This window comes from Saccopteryx bilineata, chromosome 2, assembly GCF_036850765.1.
Source record: "Saccopteryx bilineata isolate mSacBil1 chromosome 2, mSacBil1_pri_phased_curated, whole genome shotgun sequence".
Classification (NCBI taxonomy): Eukaryota; Metazoa; Chordata; class Mammalia; order Chiroptera; family Emballonuridae; genus Saccopteryx; species Saccopteryx bilineata.
In genome coordinates this window covers 106,060,827-106,083,052 of record NC_089491.1, presented here as the reverse complement: position 1 = coordinate 106,083,052, position 22,226 = coordinate 106,060,827, and the positions used below count along the sequence as shown (strand labels likewise).

Below are 22,226 nucleotides of genomic sequence, written 5' to 3'. Positions count from 1 at the left end.
AATAGGAATAATAACAAGAATAAGAATAACAATAATACTTTCCTCATAGACTTGTGAGAATTAAATGAATAAAAAATATAAAATGCTTAAAGCAATGTGTATCACATGGTAAGTTCTCAGTAAATGTCAACTCTTGTTCTTATTGGTAATTATTAATTACAATTATGAAAATAGTAATCAAATCTAACATGGAGGTTATGGAAATGCTGTTCATCAGTTGACAGTTTGCTTCATCAAGTAAAGCATACTATAAATACATACATAGTGCTATTGAGTTAGGTACTGTTATTATCTTGTGATGCACATGAGGAAACTGTTCAGTAGTGAATACTGGTATTTGAATCTCTGACTCTAGAGCCTAAGCCCTTAACTCCTATCCTGCATATCACCTTAGTGAGTTCTCTAGGAGTCCGAAAGTGCCTTTATCATAACACCCCGATGCATTTCTGTGGTGTTTTTCAATTTCCCAAGTGCTTGTTCATGTTTATGGTCAATCTTATGACTTGGGTTTTGTACCAGGCTTATGTGATGCACAGCAGAATTTAATAGTGCATTCCAGCTCTCTTAATTAATTGCAGAGTGCTGACTTCCAGTTTAGTGCCCTTTCCACAAGACCTGCAAAGTAATGTCTAATATATATATACTTTAATGGTATACTCTTTCTGCTGCCTCCCATTTTAACCTGCATTAAAGTGTTAAGTTGATTTATCACTTGTGAAGGAAAGGAAGTAAACTCTGAGCCACATCCAGTTTATTCCTGGAATAGTTACGCCCAGGCTGCTCAGATGTTGCCTCCTTTCTCACTCACCCCCATCTGTATTTACCAGGATAGATAGTCCTAGTTATTCCAGGAATGCACATTTGAAGGCACTTCATTACTCTTTTCCCTTCCTCTTAGGAAACAGCTGTAAAGCTCTTATTTACTCAGGGTAACTTGGGAATGATGATTTATTCTGTCCTATTTGTATTTTTCTGTGTATTCCATTTCTTTTTTGTTCTCTTGTTAAAAATTTTCTTGCTCTTTTTTGTGTGTGGTTTTTCTACAGTTGGTTTTTATTTATAATAACAATATGCATATACATTTGATATAATGCATGACACAATTTTATATAATTTTTAAAAGCACCGGAAAGAAGAGCTTTAACTATTTTAGGAGTTTTGTAAAAAAAAAGTCATATAAAATTACAGTTCCCATCTCTTATAGCTAACCAAACAAAAAGTTAAGAACTTAGTAAGACACTTATAACACTAATCGTAATATTTTACTTCATGCAATAATATATTTCCCAAAATGCCTTGAATTTGAATAGAACAATATATAAGAGTAGGTATTAATATATGTAAAGGGAGTTCAGCATTTTTGTGAGAGAATTGTAGGGATTTGAGGAGAAATGAGGGACAGATGATCAAGTAGAGATTTGGGGTAATGCAGAAATGAATTACTCAAAATGAAAATATGGAAAATATATTCAGAGATGAGAAATTCTGAATGAAATGTTTTGGAGCATGAATGTTTGGAATATGAAACGTTTCAGGAAAGAAAAGTTGAAAAATCAGAGGTTTTTGTCTTGAATCACAGAGTTGTATTTGGAAAATGATTTTGTATAAGAAGTATGCCTTTTAAAGGTAATAAATTTTAGTGTGGACACTCAAGTATGTGTGTGTGTCTGCTTTCAATGAGTTATTTGAGGAGTTGAAATGGGGACTGTGGTATTCCTAACACCATTTTCTATTAGGTCAACCTTCGCACTGTTCCCACCATCCAGAAAAGATATATATGTTCATTCAAAGCACTCTAAGACTGACATTCTTGCCTGACTAGGCAGTGGCACAGTGGATAGAGCGCCGGACTGGAATGTGGAGGACCCAGGTTCGAGACCCCGAGATTGCCAGCTTGAGCGTGGGCTCATCTGGTTTGAGCAAAAAAGCTCACCAGCTTGAGCCCAAGGTCACTGGCTCGAGCAAGGGGTTACTTGGTCCGCTGTAGCCCCACGGTCAAGGCACAGATGAGAAAGCAATCAGTGAACAACTAAGGTGTCGCAACGAAAAACTGATGATTCATGCTTCTCATCTCTTTCTGTTCCTGTCTGTCCCTATCTATCCCTCTCTCTGACTCTCTCTCTGTCTCTATTTAAAAAAAAAAAAAGTGACATTCTTTACTATCATCAGGTAAAGACCCAAGAATAATAATGATTGAGCCTCACTCTCAATTTGTGGTATTTTTAGTCTTAGCCTCTGGGGCCCACTGTGTAGGAACTTGATATTAGATGGGGGAGATAGACAATAGAGTAGATTTTTTTTGCCTGAGCACGCAGGTAAAATTTATTTTGTGTTAAACTCCATCTGAATCCAAACATTCTAGTGGAAAACAGATGAAAATAACAATTTTGGGCTTTGAAGGAAAATAAGAGTTACAAAAGGATAATTTAGTGGATATATACATTTCACCAAACTCTCATCTTTAAAACTTTACTAGTCATTATAGGTTTTAGAATTTGCTTTATTTGACTTCTCAAAAACATTTAATATTGTTTACTGTCCTCTTTTTTTCTTGTTCTTTTTTTCCCCAATAATAACTTTATATGGCAACAGGTCATTGTTGCTGATACTGTTTTGGGTTTGATTTTCCTACACTTTCAATATTAATAGGTCTTTGAGGATGTGGATGGAGTTTGATGAATTTCATAGTTTCTTGGTTTAAAACTACCTAATGTCCCTGGCTGTTTTGCTCAATGCTAGAGTATTGGCCCGACGTGTAGAAGTCCAGGTTTTATTCCCAATCAGGGCACACAAGAAAAGCAACCATCTGCTTCTCTACCCCTTCCCCTTCTCTCTCTTTCTTTTTCTTTCTCTCTCTTCCCCTCCCACAGCCATGGCTCAATTGATTTGAGTATATTGGCCCTGGACGCTGAGGATGGCTCCATAGAACATCTGCCTTAGGTGCTAAAAATAGCTCAGTTGTGAGCATTGGCCCCAGATGGGATTTGCTGGGTGAATCCCAATCAAGACACATGTGGGAGTCTGTCTCTGTATCTCCCCTCTCACTTAGAAAAGAAAAAAAAAAAAAGTACCTCATTCATTGCTATGGTAAGGTACTGTTTCTGCATATACAGTTGTCCCTTGAACAACATAGGTTTGAACTGTGTGGGTCCACTTAAATCTATGTATTTTCCAATACATTTTTGTACTCTTTGCTATCCATGGTTGGGAGTCCATGGATATAGCAGGCCAATTATATGCATTGATTTTTGCCATTTTATACAGGGGACTTGAGCATCTACAGATTTCATGTCCTCATGGGGTCCTGGAACCAATCACCCTCAGATTACAAGGGATAATTTAAGTTTGGGGGGACTTAAAAGTTATACATAGATTTTTTTTTTACTGTAGTGAGGTCATCACCCCTAACCCCAGGATTGTTCAAGAGCCAACTATAGCCTGACCAGGTGGTGGCACAGTGGATAGAGCGTCGGACTGGGATGCAGAAGGACCCAGATTCGAGACCCCGAGGTCGCCAGCTTGAGCACAGGCTCATCTGGCTTGAGCAAAAAGCTCACCAGCTTGGACCCAAGGTCGCTGGCTTAAGCAAGGGGTTACTCGGTCTGCTGAAGGCCCGCGGTCAAGGCACATATGAGAAAGCAATCGATGAACAACTAAGAAGTCGCAACACACAACGAAAAACTAATGATTGATGCTTCTCATCTCTCTCCATTCCTGTCTGTCTGTCCCTGTCTATCTCTGTCTCTGTGGAAAAAAAAAAACAAACCAACTATATAGTACTTTTTTACCTCCTGCTTCTATGAAATGATCATGCTTCATTGGAGCCCTTCATCCGTTCCTTCTTTCCTTTGGGGAAACCTTTGCACCGTCGTGGACACCTCTCACCTCTTTTCCCCAGGAAATGAAACCTTGCCAAGATTTCATCTCTGATTCTGTCTCTTCCAAGGTTCTTTTCAACTTCATAGTGGCTAATGCTATGATCTTTTAGGCGTCAGACATTTCTAATGTGTCCTTACTTAGGGGTAATGCATTGTCTTTCTAGATGTGAATCTTACATAATATCATCTCTTTTTCACCACCAATAGGACAGACCCACATTCCCTTCTTGTTTGCACCTGTCCACGCTGACTGCTGTCTTATATACTGTTGACTTGGCTGATTGTGAAAATTTATTTCTACATTTTTAATTAATAAGCACTCCATGTGAGATGTTAGCTCATTTTTCTTTTAATGATATTTTAAATCAGAGTGGAAAAAGTATAAAACTGTTTCTTATATTTCACAACAAAGTCAGATTTCTAAGTCATTTATGGCCCCAACTCTCTTGATTGATTTGATTCCTTTTATTTGTTTCTTGTGCTTACACATATCTACATTTTTTGCAGCTACCTACTGAATCACTCTTCTATCGTGCCGTCCTTCAGGATATTATTAAAAATTGTTATGGCATCACCAAATGGTATGAGGATTTTATTTTAATAATAACTATGCTGTATTGTATGTGAAGTGACCTTTCATCTTCAGGTGAATTTATTCAAGGTCACTTTATTGGTAGAAGAAGCATTGAATTTGAGCATAATCTCAATAAATAACAAAGAATTATGCAGGAACTGTATCTTCGATTAATCATTATTAAAATTGAGGTTCTAATGATTCCTTTTTGTCATGAAAGGTTGTTACAATGATAAAGTAATATACGTAAAATGTACTTTAGAATTTTAGAAGTATTGAAATGTTATATATAAGTAATTCGGTGAATGTATCATTTGAGCAGGAGTTATATTTAAAATATTTCAGAACTAGTGCTGCTTAACCACTTAACTAATTCGAACAGATACTTACTATAAACAACCTGGCCATTCTGGTCTCTACTGATTGAATGGTAGCCCAACATGTTTTTGTTGTTGTTTCTGTTTTCCCCAAATAATGCCTTGCTCATACAGAAAGGAAAGGAATAGGAGTATTTTTCCATAATATAGGTTCAATAACTGCTGTATTCAAGAATACATCTGCAATCCTGGCAAGTTTTACGAATATCATCTTTTTTCTGATGACAATTTTAGGATTTTTATAGCCACTTGGTTATAGTAGGACTGTTCTTCAAATAATGATAGGGAAACTTTCAGGTTCTCAAAAACTAATCCACACATATTAATAAAGGTAGAAGCCACTTTAGATTAGCTATTATTTATAAGAGAGAATCAATTTTTTACTGAAAGAATTTTCAGCACACAAATATCTATATATACTGTTGGTTCCGAGTGTCATGTCTGTGAGTGAATTTATTGTTTTACTGAAAACTGGGTCCTTCTCTTGATGCAAACTTTAAAAAAAAATAGTCACTAAATTTTGCAAGTCAATTCTACTCAAATATTGATTTCCTGCCTTCATAAATTTGTTCATTAATGATCAGTTATCATCATCTACTTCTATTCTAAACCTTTATTCTTACTTAAAAATTCAAATCTCTCCAACTTTGCACATTCTTGCCTTCCTTTACTACTCAGAAGATAAACGGTATTTGTTATAAGATTTCTTCAGGTCCAGAGCTTCACTGACCTTTCATCTGCGTCTGGCCGTGTTAACAATGGATTTTTTTCCTCCAGACTCCTGTCCTCATTATCTTTGATTAACTTGCATTCCTTTAGGTTTCTTGTCCTACTCTGTACACTTACCTATTTTCTTTCAGCGTTTTTCATTTTAACCATCCCCTAAGTATATCTTTACATTCCTTTATGTTTTATACTCAGCTCCTATCTCTTATATCTTTCTACTTGCCTTTTCTTTGACAGTTACTCTCATAGCAAATAACTTGAATTTTGTATGTGGCTTCTACCTCTTTTAAGAAGTTCAAATCGGCATGTCTGATTTTCACCTGGGTAGCTTCTCATAAGTACCTCACGGACACATCAGATTCAGCCACGTACAAGAACCAAAGTGGTACTCCTTTTCTTCCACCCTCCCTTGGTCATTTCTGGAAATAGCATGACCACTGTCAACCTTTAAAAATCTTAAAATCTTGCTTGACTCAATTCTTTTCTCATCATCAAAGCACATGTTCTAATTACTTGCTGAGACGTGCACGTTATTTTTTTTAACCTCATAGTTGTTTATTGTGTGACAGGCAGCTGACTAGGTTCTGGGTACATAGTATTTTTTTTTTTTTTTTTTTTTCTGAAGCTGGAAACGGGGAGAGACAGTCAGACAGACTCCCGCATGCGCCCGACCGGGATCCACCCGGCACGCCCACCAGGGGCGACGCTCTGCCCACCAAGGGGGGGTGCTCTACCCATCCTGGGCGTCGCCATATTGCGACCAGAGCCACTCTAGCGCCTGAGGCAGAGGGCACAGAGCCATCCCCAGCGCCCGGGCCATCTTTGCTCCAATGGAGCCTTGGCTGCGGGAGGGGAAGAGAGAGACAGAGAGGAAAGCGAGGCGGAGGGGTGGAGAAGCAAATGGGCGCTTCTCCTATGTGCCCTGGCCGGGAATCAAACCCGGGTCCTTCGCACGCTAGGCCGACGCTCTACCGCTGAGCCAACCGGCCAGGGCCGGGTACATAGTATTTTGTGTCCACGCAGCAATCGTTCATATTCTGGCAGTATGACATGTGCAAAAACTAAAGAAAAGAATAGAAACTCACTCCCGATAGCCGCAGGCTGGATAATTAGGACTAAACCTGCTTGTGAGAAAAACGAAGAACACTGGAGAAACGTGTGCAGGCACAAGTGTGTATGGTGTATGTGCACATGTGCGTGTATTTAAATTTGTTTCTAATTGATTTGAGAACACCAGAGACTGATCAAGGAAGTTTACAATGACAGGGAAAATATCTAGGAAAAGATGGAAACCAGGAGAAATGAGCTCGGCTCTGAGGTCTGCATTGTCCTCAGAGACACCTACCAATTCTCCAATAAGTAGCTGTTTGTCAGTCAACAGAGTGGGCAGAGAAGGTCATCCAACTTTTCAATGTAGTAACAGTTCTAGTGAGACAAAAGTGAAGAGTTCATGAGCTGCCTAGGATGAGGACACAGTAGGCCAGGAAAACCACTCATATTTCAGTTAGGTCTCTGGAAGTTCACACTGTATAACTGTGCACTAGAGATAAAACAGTCCTAATATTATAGACTGAAGCTCCACTTGGAATCCTTTCAGACTGTGAATGAAGTATTTTATTTTTCAATATTAATTTATATTTATTTCAAGTGTACAGTAGTATAGTAGATAGATATTTATATAATTTATAAAGCGTACCCCTGGTAAGTCTAGTATCCACCAGACACCATACATAGTTGTTACAGTATTACTGACTATATTCCCTGTGCTGTACTTTACATTCCCGTGACTATTTTGTTAACAGCCAGTTTGTACTTCTTAATCCCTTCACCATTTTCACCCAGATTCCTAACACCCTTTCCATCTGGAAACTATCAGTTTTTTCTCTGTATGTATAAGTCTATTTAGATTTCACACATAAATGAAATCATATGGTATTTGTCTTTCTCTGACTTATTTCAGTTAGCATGATACTCTCTAGGTCTATCCATGTTGTCACAAATGTTAAGATTTCATTCTTTTTAATGACCAAGTAGTATTCCATTGAATATGTGTACCACATTCATTTTCTTTTTCCAGTTGTTTATTGATAGACACTTAAGTTGCTCCCATCCTTTGACTATTGTAAATAACACTGCAGTGAATATAGGAGTAGATTATTTCAAATTAGTGTTTTGGGTTTCTTTGGATAAATACCCAAGAGTGGATATAATGGATCATTAGGTAGTTCTATTTTTAATTGTTTGAGAAATCTCTATACTGTTTTTCTATAATGGCTACATCAATTTGCAGTCCCACCAACAATGCACGGGGGCTCCTTTTTCTCCACATCCTCATCAGTACTTTTTGTTTGTTGATTTATTAATGATAGCCATTTTGATTCTTGTGAGGTGATATCTCATTGTGATTTTCATGTGCATTTCTCTGATGATTAGTGACATTGAGCATCCTTTCATATGTCTGTTGGCCATCTAACTGAATGTCCTCTTTGGAAAATGCTATTCAGGTTCTCTGCCTATTTTTAATTGGATTTTCTGGGTTTCTTGTGAGGTTTTTTAATGTAAAGTTATCTTAGTTTTTAAAAAATTTTTAATATTAACCCCTTTCAGGCCTATTACTGCTGAATACCAGTAGATTGTCTTTTTGTTTGTTGATGGTTTATTTTGCTATGCAAAAACTTTTTAGTAGTCAATGTATATAAGAATAAACTCAAAATGGATTAAAGACCTAAATATAAGACTCAAAACCATAAAACACTTAGAAAAAAAATATAGGCAATAAAATCTCTGATATTGCTCTTGGCAATATTTTTTTCTGATATATCCCTTGGCAAGTGAAACAAAATGAAGAATAAACACGTGTGACTAAGGCAACCTATTGACTAGGAGACCACATTTGCAAATGAAATATCCGATAAGATGTTGATATCCAAAATACATAATAAACTCATACTACTCAATAACAAAAAAAAATAAACAATCTAATTGAAAATGGGCAGAGGACATTAAAAGACATTTCTCCAAAGAAGACATATAAGTGGCCAACAGACATATAAAAGGATGCTCAACATCACTAAGCACCAGAGAAATGCAAATCGAAACCATAGTGAGATACCACCTCACATCATTCAGAATGGCTATTATTAAAAAAGCAACAAATAACATGTGTTGATAAGAAGGTGGAGAAAAGGGAACACTTGTACACTGTTGGTAGGACTGCAGACTGGTTGACCCCTATGAAAAGCAGTATGGAGATTCCTCAAAAAACTAAAAACATATGTATCATATGACCCAGCAATTGTATTTCCTAAGCATTTACCCCAAAAAATGAGAACACTAATTCAAAAAGATATTTGCAGTGTTATTTATAATAGCTAAGATATAGAACCAACCTATAGGTCCATCAGTAGATGAATGGATCAAGAAAAAGTGGTGTGTGTGTACACACACACACACACAAGTATATGTGATGGAATATTACACAGCAACCAAAAAAGAATGAAATCTTGCTATTTGCTACAACATGGATGGATCTAGAGGATATCATGTTAAATGAAAAAAACTAGGCAGAGAAAGACAAATACTATATGGTTTCAATTACACGTGAAATCTAAAAACAAAACAAACAAATATAACAAAAACAGGCTCATAGAAACAGACCAAAGAGATGGTTACCAGAAGGGAACAGGTGGGGAATGGGAGAAAAGAGGAAAGAGGTATATAGTCAACAATGTTGTGATAAGTTTACATGGTGACATTTAATTTTTAGAATAAGTGGGATGATCGATTATAAGGTATAAAAATGTTGAATCACTATATTGTATACCTGAAACTAATGTAACCAAAGTAAAAATTGTATACCAACTATACTTAAATCAGTGGTTCTCAACCTTTCTAATGCCGTGACCCCACATACAGTTCCTCATGTTGAGGTGACCCCAAACCAAAAAATAATTTTGGTGGCTACTTCATAACTGTAATTTTGCTACAGTTATGATTCGGAATGTAAATACCTGATATGCATTATGTATTTTCCGATGGCTTTAGGTGACCCTGCCGGGGTCGCAACCCACAGGTTGAGAACCGCTGACTTAAATAAAAATAAATATTTTTTTTAAAGTAGTTTAGATTACTGTTTCCTCTAGATACCTGCCGAAGCACTAGTCATTAAATAGTGCTAGAAGAGTACACACACACACACACACACACACACAATGTAGTATCAGCAGGTCTGCAGTTTTTCTGGAGGCTCTACATTTTCTAGCTTTTGACAGCTTCAACAAGCAGCCTACATACATACTTTGACTCTTGGCTTCGTCCTCCATCTTCAAAGCTAAAAGTGTCACCTCTTCAAATCTCTGACTCTCACCTCCTCTTCTGCCTTCCTCTTTCCTTTAAGGGATCCTTGAGACTATCTTAGACCCATCTAGGTTATTCAAGATGCACTATTTATTTTAATGTCAGCAGACTGGAAACTTTTATTTCATCTGCAACCTTAATATCTCCTTTCCATGTAACATATTACATGCATAGGTTCTAAGGATTAGAATGTGGACATCTGTTGGTATAGCATTTTACCCCCACTACATAAAAAAAAAAATCTTATTCCTACTTTACAACAAACAAAAACCAATTCATAATAGATTAAAATTTTAACTGTGAAAGGCAATACTATAGTACTTTTAGAAGACAGTATTGAAGAATATCTTTATAAGCTTGAGATAAGGGAAGGATTATTTAAACTAAATATATACCAGCAAATTTTAAAATAAAAGATTAAAAATTCAACTACATTAATATTAAGAATTTCTGTTTTCTGAAGATGCCATAAAAAAGTGACCACAGGCAGAAACTAATTACAAGATCTATAAGTGACAAAAGATTAATACCCAAAACATGTAAAGAATTCATAAAAATATGTAAGAAAAATTAACCTATGTGAAAGAAAGTAGTGAAAAGACTTCATTAGTCATTTCACAAAGAGGACTTTTTTTTTTTTTTTTCAGAGACAGAGAGTGAGTCAGAGAGAGGGATAGACAGGGACAGACAGACAGGAATGGAGAGAGATGAGAAGCATCAATCATTAGTTTTTCATTGCGTATTGCAACACCTTAGCTGTTCATTGATTGCTTTCTCATATGTGCCTTGACCGTGGGCTTCAGCAGACCGAGTAACCCCTTGCTGGAGCCAGCGACCTTGGGTTCAAGCTGGTGGGCTTTTTGCTCAAACCAGATGAGCCTGCACTCAAGCTGGCGACCTCAGGGTCTCAAACCTGGGTCCTCTGCATCTCAGTCCGACGCTCTATCCACTGTGCCACCATCTGGTCAGGCAAGAGGACTCTTAAATGGCCAATGAACATAGGACAAGATGCTCAATCTTGATTTGATTAGTAATCAGAGGAAATAAAGTGAAACTGCAATGGGATATTATTTTTATAACTGTTAGATTAGCTGAATTTTAAAAGTTTGATAATATCTAATGTTAGCAAGCATCTAAAACAGTTAGAACTGTTAACATTGCTGATGAGAGAAAAAAGAAATTGACCCCTTGGAAAACAAGTTAGCATTATCTAATAAAGTTAAAACTTTATATAACTTGTCTCAGCACTTCCATGCCTAAGTATATATCCTAGAGAAATGGTTAAACATGTGCTCTTAGAGATTTATACAATAGCCTATAACAGCAATGTTTATAGGAACAGAAATCTAGGAACAAAATGTTCATTAATAGGAGAATGGATAAATTGTAGTGGAATACTATACCACAGTGAAAATGCATAAATTACAACTACATACATCAACATGGATGAATGTTATAAATATGTCACAGAAAAATTCCTATAAGATGATTCTATGTATATAACTCAGTAACAAGCACATTGTATATTTAGAAGTATAAATATATGGTTTTAAAAATCAAGAAAAAAACCATAAGAATGGTAAACACAAGCAAATTTCAGTGTTTAATTTCCTATGGGAAAATGTGTAGACAGTGATGGGATGAGGAGGCTGGGGGGAGGGAGGTACATAGGTACATAGGGATTTCAGTATACTGGTAATGTTCTCTTTCTCAAGTTTGATGTTGGCTATAAGGGTTCATTTTGTAGACATTCTTTATACTTTATATGTATTTTGTAAGTAGTTATTTGTGTTCAACAGCAATAAAATTTTTATCTCTCATCAGGTTATACATTATTGAGCTACATGTTATACTCCTAGCATTTATTACAGTCCCTCATTATAGTATTAAGAAAAATTAAGATAAAAGTGGTCAAAAACTTGTCCAAAGTCTCATACAGCTGAAAGGGTTCAGGCGAAAATTTTAGTCCATAAGTGTTGTCAGTATCCCATGCTTCTTTTATTTTCAATTTCTGGGGAGATTTTTTACATATGAGTTGAGTTGTATGACTCTTGTGTTAGCATTGTAAATCAAAGTTGATTTGATTGGAATCTCTCGCCAGCAAGAGTACTAAAGACAGGCCTGACCAAGAAGTGGTGCACTGGATAGAGCATCGGTCTGGGATGCTGAGGACCCAGGTTCGAAATCCCTAGGTCACCAGCTTGAGCATGGGATTATAGAAATGACCCCATGGTCACTGGCTTAAGCTCAATGGTCAATGGCTTGAAGCCCAAGATCTCTCTGGTTTGAGCCTAAGATGACTGGCTTGAGCAAGGGATCACATGCTCTGCTGGAGCCCACCAGTCAAGGCACATATGAGAAAGCAATCAATGAATAACTAAGGTACCACAAAGAATTGATGCTTCTCATTCTCTCTCCCATCCTGTCTGTCCTTGTTTCTCTCTCTCTCTCTCTCTCTCTCTCTCCCTCTCTCTCTCTCTTTCTCTCTCACTAAAAAGAAAAAAAAGAAAGCATGATCCTTCTTTTGCCTTTTGTTTTGTTTACCTTGTTAATGAAAACAAATTTTCCCCAAGTGATATAGAGTTTTAGAATACCTGAAATATTTTCATAAAAATCTTTAAGTATAACTGTTTATATGGCCTAAGATTAGAATTAAACTTAAACTTTTTTCATGGGCTTTAAAATATACAGCATTTTAACTTTACTAATTGTCATTTAGCATCTAATATTTTTGTTAAAACTGTTATTTATAGCAAATTATTTTTTTAATTAGCTCTTGTCTGGGACTTTCTAAAGAGGTACAGTGCAGAAGAAGGAATTTCATGAGGTAAAAGTCTCTTAAAACACTTGGAAAGAGGGCAGGGAATATATGATGTATACACTTTACTCACTTTATTATTCTCTTTCATAGAGTACTTTAAGTCATTATACAAGAAATATATAATTTTGATGCCTATAATTATGAATTAGTTTAATTTTCATTTTGCTATAATCAAATACAAAAAAACAGATAAGGAAAACTAGCTCACAAAATTAAAGCTAATTTTTTAATCCTTAGTGTGTGGTCAAATTTGAGTTAGCAAATCTGTATCTTTTAAATTGAAGAATACACAGTACTTAAAGATTTCTGGAGCTCCCTGAGTGGTTGTCATTTTTCAGCAAAATTTTAATCTGTTAAATCTTTTAATATCTACTAGCATATAAAAGACACAACATAAATATTTTCATAAATACTTGGCGATGGCGAGGAAATGGATTTTAGTCCTCTGTCCTGCCTGGGTTTGTTGTCAGTGATTCAGTGTACATCTACTTTCCCTTTCCTAGCAGTGCCTCTCTGGAAAGTGCTACAAGTAAACCATGTTCTTACAATTGTATTTTTAGAAAAGAATGTGGGTGGTGTAGGATTCACTTGAGTAGAATTTTAATCAGATCTAGCGTATTCACTTTTATTAAAGGAGAGAATAGTAATTCCTTGTTAGCATGCTGACCATGCTTTATTCTGACAGAGGGCCCCTTTTATTTTTTATTTTATTTTCTTTTCAGGGGGCCCCTTTTAATCTGTCCTTCAGGTCCTATCATTCACCTTTCAGAAACAGCCATGTCACTTTTCTAACTTCAAAATGTTGGAATTCTCTTTTTTTCATACTCAAAAATGAAAATATTTCCATTGTGCCATTCAAGGTCATTTCTCGTCTGTCACTGATATTCCTTCCAGCCTAATTCACCACCCCATTCTTCCTCCTCTGCATGCCAGGCTCCTGCATGTGCACACTGTCCTGGATTCTTCATTTCCCATGCAATTAATTCATTGTGTGCTTCCTTGGAGCACTTTTATCTACCTGGAATATTCTCCCCACTTCTGCCACCTTTTCTGTCCATGACCTCTGCTAGGTAAAACCCTAGGCACTCTTTAAAACCCAGTTTAGAGACATCTGTGATATATTTCTTTCCTCCTTCTCATCCTCTTCTCCCACAGTATTGATTCCGTGGTTCACGGCTCATACTGACTACAGTTAGTATTTGTGTCCATTCTTCTACCACCTACTGAGCTTCTGGCTGGTATTGAATCTTCCTTAATAAAATGATAGATACATCATAGTGGTTAAGAGCACATATTCTGCCCTGGCCGGTTGGCTCAGTGGTAGAGCGTCGGCCTGGCGTGCAGGGGTCCCGGGTTCGATTCCGGCCAGGGCACACAGGAGAAGCGCCCATCTGCTTCTCCACCCCTCCCCCTCTCCTTCCTCTCTGTCTCTCTCTTCCCCTCCCGCAGCCGAGGCTCCATTGGAGCAAAGATGGCCCAGGCGCTGGGGATGGCTCCTTGGCCTCTGCCCCAGGCGCTAGAGTGGCTCTGGTCGCAACAGTGCGACGCCCCAGAGGGGCAGAGCATCGCCCCCTGGTGGGCAGAGCGTCGCCCCCTGGTGGGCGTGCCGGGTGGATCCCAGTTGGGCGCTTGCGGGAGTCTGTCTGACTGTCTCTCCCCGTTTTTAGCTTCAGAAAAATACCAAAAAAAAAAAGAAAAAAAAAAGGAAGAGCACATATTCTGAAAATGCTGTTTGGACCCCATTTCTCTGCCAACTACTACTGTACTTTATCTGTTGTTTCTTTTTACCAGAAAACTCCTTCAAAGTGCTGCCACTTTCTTTCCCATTTTCTCTTGACTCTAATCAGATTTTACTTCTGTCACTCCATCAGATAACCCCTTTTCAGGGGCACTAATGACCCCATGCCGCTGAATCCCATGGTCATTTCTCAATCTTGATCTTATTGGCCATCAGTATTTCACACAATTTACCACTCTTGAGTGCAGCCCTTTTTCTCTCATTGTGGGGGAAGCCCCTCACAGGATACTCATCTTTGTCTTTCTTTTTCATTTTATTTGTTGCTTATTCTTTCTCTTTAAACCTCTAATTGTTGTAATGCTTTTTTTCTGTCGATACTTACTACCTAGGTGATATCATCATGTCTTGTGGCTTTAACTACCATCTACATGTTGATGAACCCTAAATCTATAGAACAGTAAACTAGAATCATATTCTTCCATTGCTCAGGCCAGAAACCCTGGAGGTATCCTTGACTGCTCTTTCTCACCCTGTTAGAGCCAGTCCTTCAGCAGTTTTGTAGTCTCTCCTCCAAAATAGATCTAAAATTCTACCATTTCACACCATCCTCAAGGCCACCAACCTGGTTCAGACCACCGTCATCTTTCATCGAGATAATTGTTAAAACTTTCTATTTGGTCTTTTTGTTTCTACTTTGCCCCCTATACTCTATTCTCTACATAATAGCCTTAATGATCCTGTTTATATATATATATAAATAATATATATTTGATCCTGTTAAATATTATATAATGATCCTGTTAAATATATATATATATATATATATATATATATATATATATATATATATTATGACAGAGACAGAGGGACAGATTGGGATAGACAGACAGGAACAGAGAGAGATGAGAAGCATCAAGTCTTCATTGTGGCACCTTAGTTGTTCACTGATCTGATTGCTTTCTCATATGTGGCTTGACTGGGTGGCTACAGCAGACCGAGTGACCCCTTGCTCAAGCCAGCGACCTTGGGCTCAAGGTGGTGAGCCTTGCTCAAACCGGATGAGCTTGCACTCAAGCTGGCAACCTCGGGGTTTCGAACCTGGGTCCTCTGTGTCCTAGTCCGATGCTCTATCCACTGCACTACCACCTGGTCAGGCCTATTAATATTTTTAAATGAAATTTTGTTCACTATATTCCTATGGCTTCTCATGGACTTAGAAGTGAAGATAATATTTTTCCTATGATCTAGAAAAGCTTACATGATGTGGCTCCTCATCATCTTCCTTATTTCATTTCTACTGTTTTTACCTTTATTTATGTCTTTACTTATTTTCTCACTATTCTTTAAACGTGCCCAAAGCACTTCTACCTCAGGGTCTTTGCATGTGATGTATCCTTTGCCCAGAATGTACCTCGCCAGATATCCACATGTCTAGCTCACTCTTTCTTCAGTTTTTTTTATTCAGAATTATTATGTTTATAACATCCGCCATCTTCATCACTCCTGTAATATTTCATATCTTCCCTCTCTACTGTATCATGAGCTTCTCATCAACTCTTTTTTACATATTTTATACATTTGTTTCATTGGTCATGCCCCAACTCAAGTGATGTTTGGTTTGGTTTGGTTTGTTTTGTTCACTACAAGTGATAGAATCAAAATCTGGTTCCATAAAACACTCTAAGAAACACAGATATATCTTGAAAATAATTATTCTAACTTCTACTATTTCAATTTATTATTTATGTGATTATTTTTCTGTCAACTCCAAATGAAATGATAATATCAAAATAATGTTCCTGTGAATATTTTTCTTAATATCATATACATGTTCTTAATGTTTTGAATTTATTGGGGTGACACTGATTAATAAAATTATACTGGTTTCAGGTGCACAATGCTACATTGCATTATCTGCGTGTTGCATTGTGGTAGAGGGGAGTTAGATAGTGATGGCGGAGACCTGAATTTAGGATGGTGAACATTACATATATTGTTGACAGTCAACCATAAAATGCTATGGAAGATTCTTCTGAAATAGGAATAGTGTCTAAAATTTAATATTTTCTGTTAGGAATAATCTAGTCATTCTATTAATCCACAATAGGAACATGGCCTAGAAGCCTTTTCCTTTGGTGACTGGCTTTTCCTCTTTCTTACTTTTTTAACGCCCTCTCCCATTGACAACAAAGTGCCTATACCAGTAAGTCTTTAAGTGTTTTTTAAAAATTATTCTGAATTGAATTGTTATTATATAAATACTTACACATGTGGACAACATATATTACAAGATTTTATTTTAAAGTATTAAACACAAGGGGTAAAACTTTAATGGAATACGTCTCCTATTGAGATGGATAGGGGTGGGCTTTATAATGCTTTTAGTAAAGAGATTTTTTTGTCTCAGATGCTTCAGAGATCTTCTGGGCCCTCCCACATAGCAGTATAAGATAGTGACATGGGCAAGAGGGGTGCCTTTTGTTTGTCAAGCGAAAGCAGGAGAGGGCTGTCTGTTAAAGTGGGTATGAAAACGGAATTGAGAGCTCAGGCACCAGCCCAGACAGATGAATTTTAGGAGTGTGGATATAAGAAAGTAGAGGATCTGGAGACTGCTTTCTTTAAAATCATTTCCAAGCGTATACTCCTCTGAAGGTCTTTGTAGATCTCCCAGAGCCATGTGAAGAATGTTGTTTTCAATCACTGCAGTTAACCTATCATATTCCCTGTTGAGTGATCCCTGCATATCTATACAAGCAGTAAGGAAAACAAACCACTTATGTAAGCAATAAGTAAGACCCAAACTTTTTATACCCTTAGTTATCGGAGTTCTGTGCAGCTAGTCTCCAAATAGTTCTCCAGGTTGATTGTTCTATAATTTAGTTGTAATTTTGATGTGGTCCTGGGAGGTGAGCACAAAGTTTACCTCCTCTGCGATCTTGAATGGACACCTTCACAGTCAAAAACTAAAACTTTCGGCCTGACCTGTGGTGGCGCAGTGGATAAAGCGTCGACCTGGAAGTGCTGAGGTCGCCGGTTCGAAACCCTGGGCTTGCCCAGTCAAGGCACATATAGGAGTTGATGCTTCCTGCTCCTCCCCCTCCTCTCTCTCTCCCCTTCTCTAAAAAAAAAAAAATGAATAAATAAAATCTTAAAAAAAAAAAAACTAAAACTTTCAACAACTCAGAATACTTACCTAAAAAGTAAAATACCAACACAGGGATAATGTCAAAATACATACCACGGTCCCTAACATGGAGCATGTTACAGTTCACTGTTGTCTCCCACATATATTATCCCACTTACATCTTCCCATTGCCTGGTGAAGTAGGGGTTACCTCCCTTTCACCTCAGTTTTCTTAGTGAAGAAATGAGGGCTCTGAGAAGTGACTTGCTTACAGAAGGTGGAATTTAGATCTTTTCACTCTAGTTTAATTGTGGTTTGGTTTGGTTTTTTTAGTACAACACCATTTTAGAGAGTATTCTTGATTTAAAAAGTTCTTGTAGCCTATCAGACAATACTTTGGATTGTGGTCCGAATCTTTCTATTACCCTGCAGCCATTATATTCACTGGACAACCTACTTTGTGTTATACTGTGCTCTTGACACTCTTAGGTACCTGGACGTTAGTCCTGCAGATAATCTGTCAAATAATCTATGGACTCTGTCATTGGAATGAAGAGTTACATATATTAAAAAGGTAGCTATTGGACATCACTGGAGAATCAGAATGATATCATTACTCTTTCTCAAGAAAGTAGTAAGCAGTGTTTGGAAATGGTCCAGTGATCTTACCACAGCAGTGGTCACCGGGTGTTTGGCATAGTGCCCATGCTTTCTGGGCCAAATAACCAAGGGCTGTTGGCCCAATGGATAAGATAATTCATGAGACAAATTCATAATATGCAGTGACAGCAAAGAAAGGAATCATGTATAGTAAAATTTACCCTTGAAAATTCCTTCACCTGGTTTTCGATGTAAAACCCAGTGTGGTAATTGTGATACATAAAATGTTCAAGCACATATTGATGGCCTGTGTATACTGTATAGCATAAAATACATATGTAAAATATTTTATAATATTATTAATGACATACCAAATGTATATTATTGAGTTTGCATAAGATTCAACTCTCTATAGATGGATATCTACCATATACAATAGATAGTTTTATGGTATTGGATCAGAGGGAGGTTTTGTTTTAGAATATTTTGTTTACTTGCTTTCTTTTTCAGAGAAACTTGAGCATTTTCACATGAGAAGAGTAAAGGCTCAATGAGTAAAGAGAAGCTGAAAATATATAAGTGGAGGCAGAAATAGATTCATATCCCTGACCATGGTCATTTTTTTTACAGAAAACAATTTTCTTAACTCTGTTAATTCTTAGCTAATTAATGGATAGAATGACTTTTTATTTATCTTTACACACTTAGCAAAAATTATGACTAAAGTGAATCTGTAGGGTTGTAATATATAATTATCAAAGTCAGACTCTAAACTTTCAATGTGATATAATAAGAGAAAAGGGATTGCCCCATATTATTTGTTCATCATCCTATTTTGCTCTTTTACTTTCCATGTAGTGAGTTTTGAGATACTTCTTGGGCCTGCTTCTTTTTTTTTTTTTCCTTAAGTGAGAAGAGGGGAGACAGAGAAACAGACTCTCAAATGGGCCATGACTAGGATCCACCCAGCAACCCCCATCTGGGGCCAGTGCTTGCAACTGAGCTATTTTTATCACCTAACGTGGAGACTCCATAGAGCCATCCTCAGTGTGCGGGGCCAATACACTCGAATCAATTGAGCCATAGCTGTGGGAGGGGAAGAGAAAAAGAGAGAATGGCGAGGGGAGAGAGAAGTAGATGTTCACTTCTCCTATGTAGCCTGACCGGAAATTGAACCCAGGATATCCACATGCTGGGTTGAAGCTCTACCACTGAGCAAACCAGCCATGGCCTCTTTTGTTTCTTAATTAATAAAACTGTAGTATTTATTCTTAAAACTGTAAACCTTTTCTTGCACCTACAAAAGAGCAGATTGTATTCTATAGCATAAACTGTCTTTGCAGATATAATTTTTAAGAAGGTTAATTTGAAGACACTCAGACTTTAGAGACTGGTGCCATGTCCTGTAAAAGTAACCTTTTTTCCTTCAAAAGTTCTGAAAGGCCCTGGCTGGTTGGCTCAGCGGTAGAGCATCGGCCTGGCGTGTAGGAGTCCCGGGTTCGATTCCCGGCCAGGGCACACAGGAGAAGCGCCCATTTGCTTCTCCACCCCTCCCCCTCTCCTTCCTCTCTGTCTCTCTCTCCCCCTCCCGCAGCCGAGGCTCCATTGGAGCAAAGATGGCCGGGCGCTGGGGATGGCTCTGTGGCCTCTGCCTCAGGCGCTAGAATGGCTCTGGATGCAACAGAGCGACGCCCCAGAGGGGCAAAGCATTGCCCCCTGGTGGGCATGCTGGGTGGATCCCGGTCGGGCGCATGCGGAAGTCTGTCTGACTACCTCCCCGTTTTTAGCTTCGGAAAAATGAAAAAAAAAAAAAAGTTCTGAAAGTCTGATTCATTGTACTTACTCATGTGCTGCTTTGGTAATATATAAATTGGCATTCTGTTTTCTATAAAATATATGTATTTTTAAACCAAAATGGAATCGTTGGTACCTCCCTCCTTTCATACCTATGAAAGTAATAAAGCCAGTTTTTATTTTAGACTTTCTTAACAATAGTACTCTGTTTCCAAATACAGTCCTACAAAATAATCAAATAAATTCAACATATTTTTTAAAAGAACATATTTATTATACAATTATAAAATTATAATTTTATATATTATAGAAAATTATAAACTTTTAAAATACCTTTTAGGAGTTCTTAAGGAACACAGTTTTAAAACAATTGTTGAAAAACTAAATGTAAAAACAACTTGTTTTAATTTTTGTGTTGACCTAATTTTAATATGTAAATTTTTATTTATTTATTTTCTTACTGTTGCTGTTCACAATACTTTTGGCAACTGAGACATTTTGAAATGCAATTCGTCCTCTAACAAGCGGTTAAAACACTCCTTACTCCATGCTTTCTTCTACTCACCATCACTTCTCATCACATCCATTATAACATTTGTTCACCTCTCTTCCTTCATAAACTGTGAAGGAGTTTTTATAAACTGTGGATGATTCTATTCCTAGCAAAATAACAGAAAATAACCACTATTAATTGAGTGCCATTTGAAAAGAAGTCAAATACTTCTGACTGGCCCTAACTGCTGATAAATTCAGCAGTAAGTCTAGCTGTAAATAATTTAGAAAGAAAAATTATCCTTCTACCCCATATCCATCCCTCATATTTTTTTTAATCATTAGAAGTATTTAACATTACATAATTACACTAAAGCACTGAACTCCTTGTCCTCGAGTATAGCAAGAGAACATGCACAGCTTTTCTGTAAGAATATCTGCATACAACCTCTTGTAGGGTGTGGTGGAATCTCCCTCCCTCTGTTTGCCTGTAATACAGAGGTGGCATTCTTTATCTGCAATTTAACAATATTGCACATGAATCCTATTGAAGTACTATGCTGGCGGTAGTATTGAGTAGTAGTTTATATCCCAGATTCTGAAGCCAGACTTCCTGGATTCAACGTTTGAGCAGTTTACTTAACCTTTCTGTGCTTTAGTTTCACCATCTTTAAAATGGGGATAATATTTTGACTTACCACGTGGGGTTGTTGTAAGGATTAAATGAGTAAATGCAGCAAAAGACTTAAATAGTAAACATGAAATAAATATGGCTGTTACTCGTTTTGTTTACATTGCACTTTTCCTTATATATTTGTTTAGTAGTTCTCTATATATTTTAAATTACACTTGTTTATTTGTATAGTCAAACTTGCCTATACTTTTAACTACTTGATTTATAAATAGATCTACTTACAGTATTAATACATTTTCCTGCCTGACCTGTGGTGGCGCAGTGGATAAAGTTGTCGACCTGGAATGCTGAGGTCGCCGATTCAAAACCCTGGGATTACCTGGTCAAGGCACAATGGGAGTTGATGCTTCCTGCTCCTTCCCTCTTCTCTCTCTCTCTCTCTCTCTCTCTCTCTCCTCCTTCTCTCCTCTATAAAATGAATACATAAAGTCTTTAAAAAAAAAAGAAGCCTCAACTCTTAGTTGCAGCATAAAAAAAATACATTTTCCTGCTGTAGTCTCACTAGATAATTTTGTTTCCTTAAAGTATCTTAAAAGCATTTTTAAGTTGATGAGCAGTATATTAATATTAAATGACATATTTTTCTTACTACTCGGTTAATCAAGTTAATATACTTTGGTATATAAGATGTATGTGTCTACAGGATACCTGTTGTACATAAAAAAAACATAAGTATGTGTAGGATCTGAGAATTACATAAAATTTTATAAAATATGTAATATCTGCTTTCTGGAAACTATCCCTATTTAAAGTACTATTATTTCAAAGCAGTTTTTTGAGCAGGGTAGTGGTAAATAAAAACAATAATCTAGGAAATAGCAGGCAATATAGGCAGGAATGAAGAGGACAGATTTCAGTTGTAATTAGGAAATCACTCTAATGATCAGGACATGAGGTAATAATGAAAGTGGAACTAAGGTGGCTCTCCAGAATCGGAGCTAAAGTTATATATTTAAGGTGTGTGTCAATGGGACACGGGAGAGAGCTTCATATTTAATTAATCATAGGAATTATATTTATACTGTCAAGTATAAGTGAGATTTTATTTATTG

General features: G+C 37.1%; 1 protein-coding gene across 3 annotated transcripts in view; it reads left to right on the top strand.

Annotated features, from left to right (window-relative positions):
• Window positions 1-22,226, top strand: part of METTL25 (methyltransferase like 25) — a 110,715-nt gene that overhangs the window by 67,353 nt on the left and 21,136 nt on the right. For all 3 annotated transcript variants that reach the window (XM_066257564.1, XM_066257563.1, XM_066257562.1), the window contains exon 8: window positions 4,386-4,459. In XM_066257564.1, coding sequence (XP_066113661.1) covers window positions 4,386-4,459 — 74 coding nt within the window. The remainder of the gene's footprint in view (window positions 1-4,385; window positions 4,460-22,226) is intronic.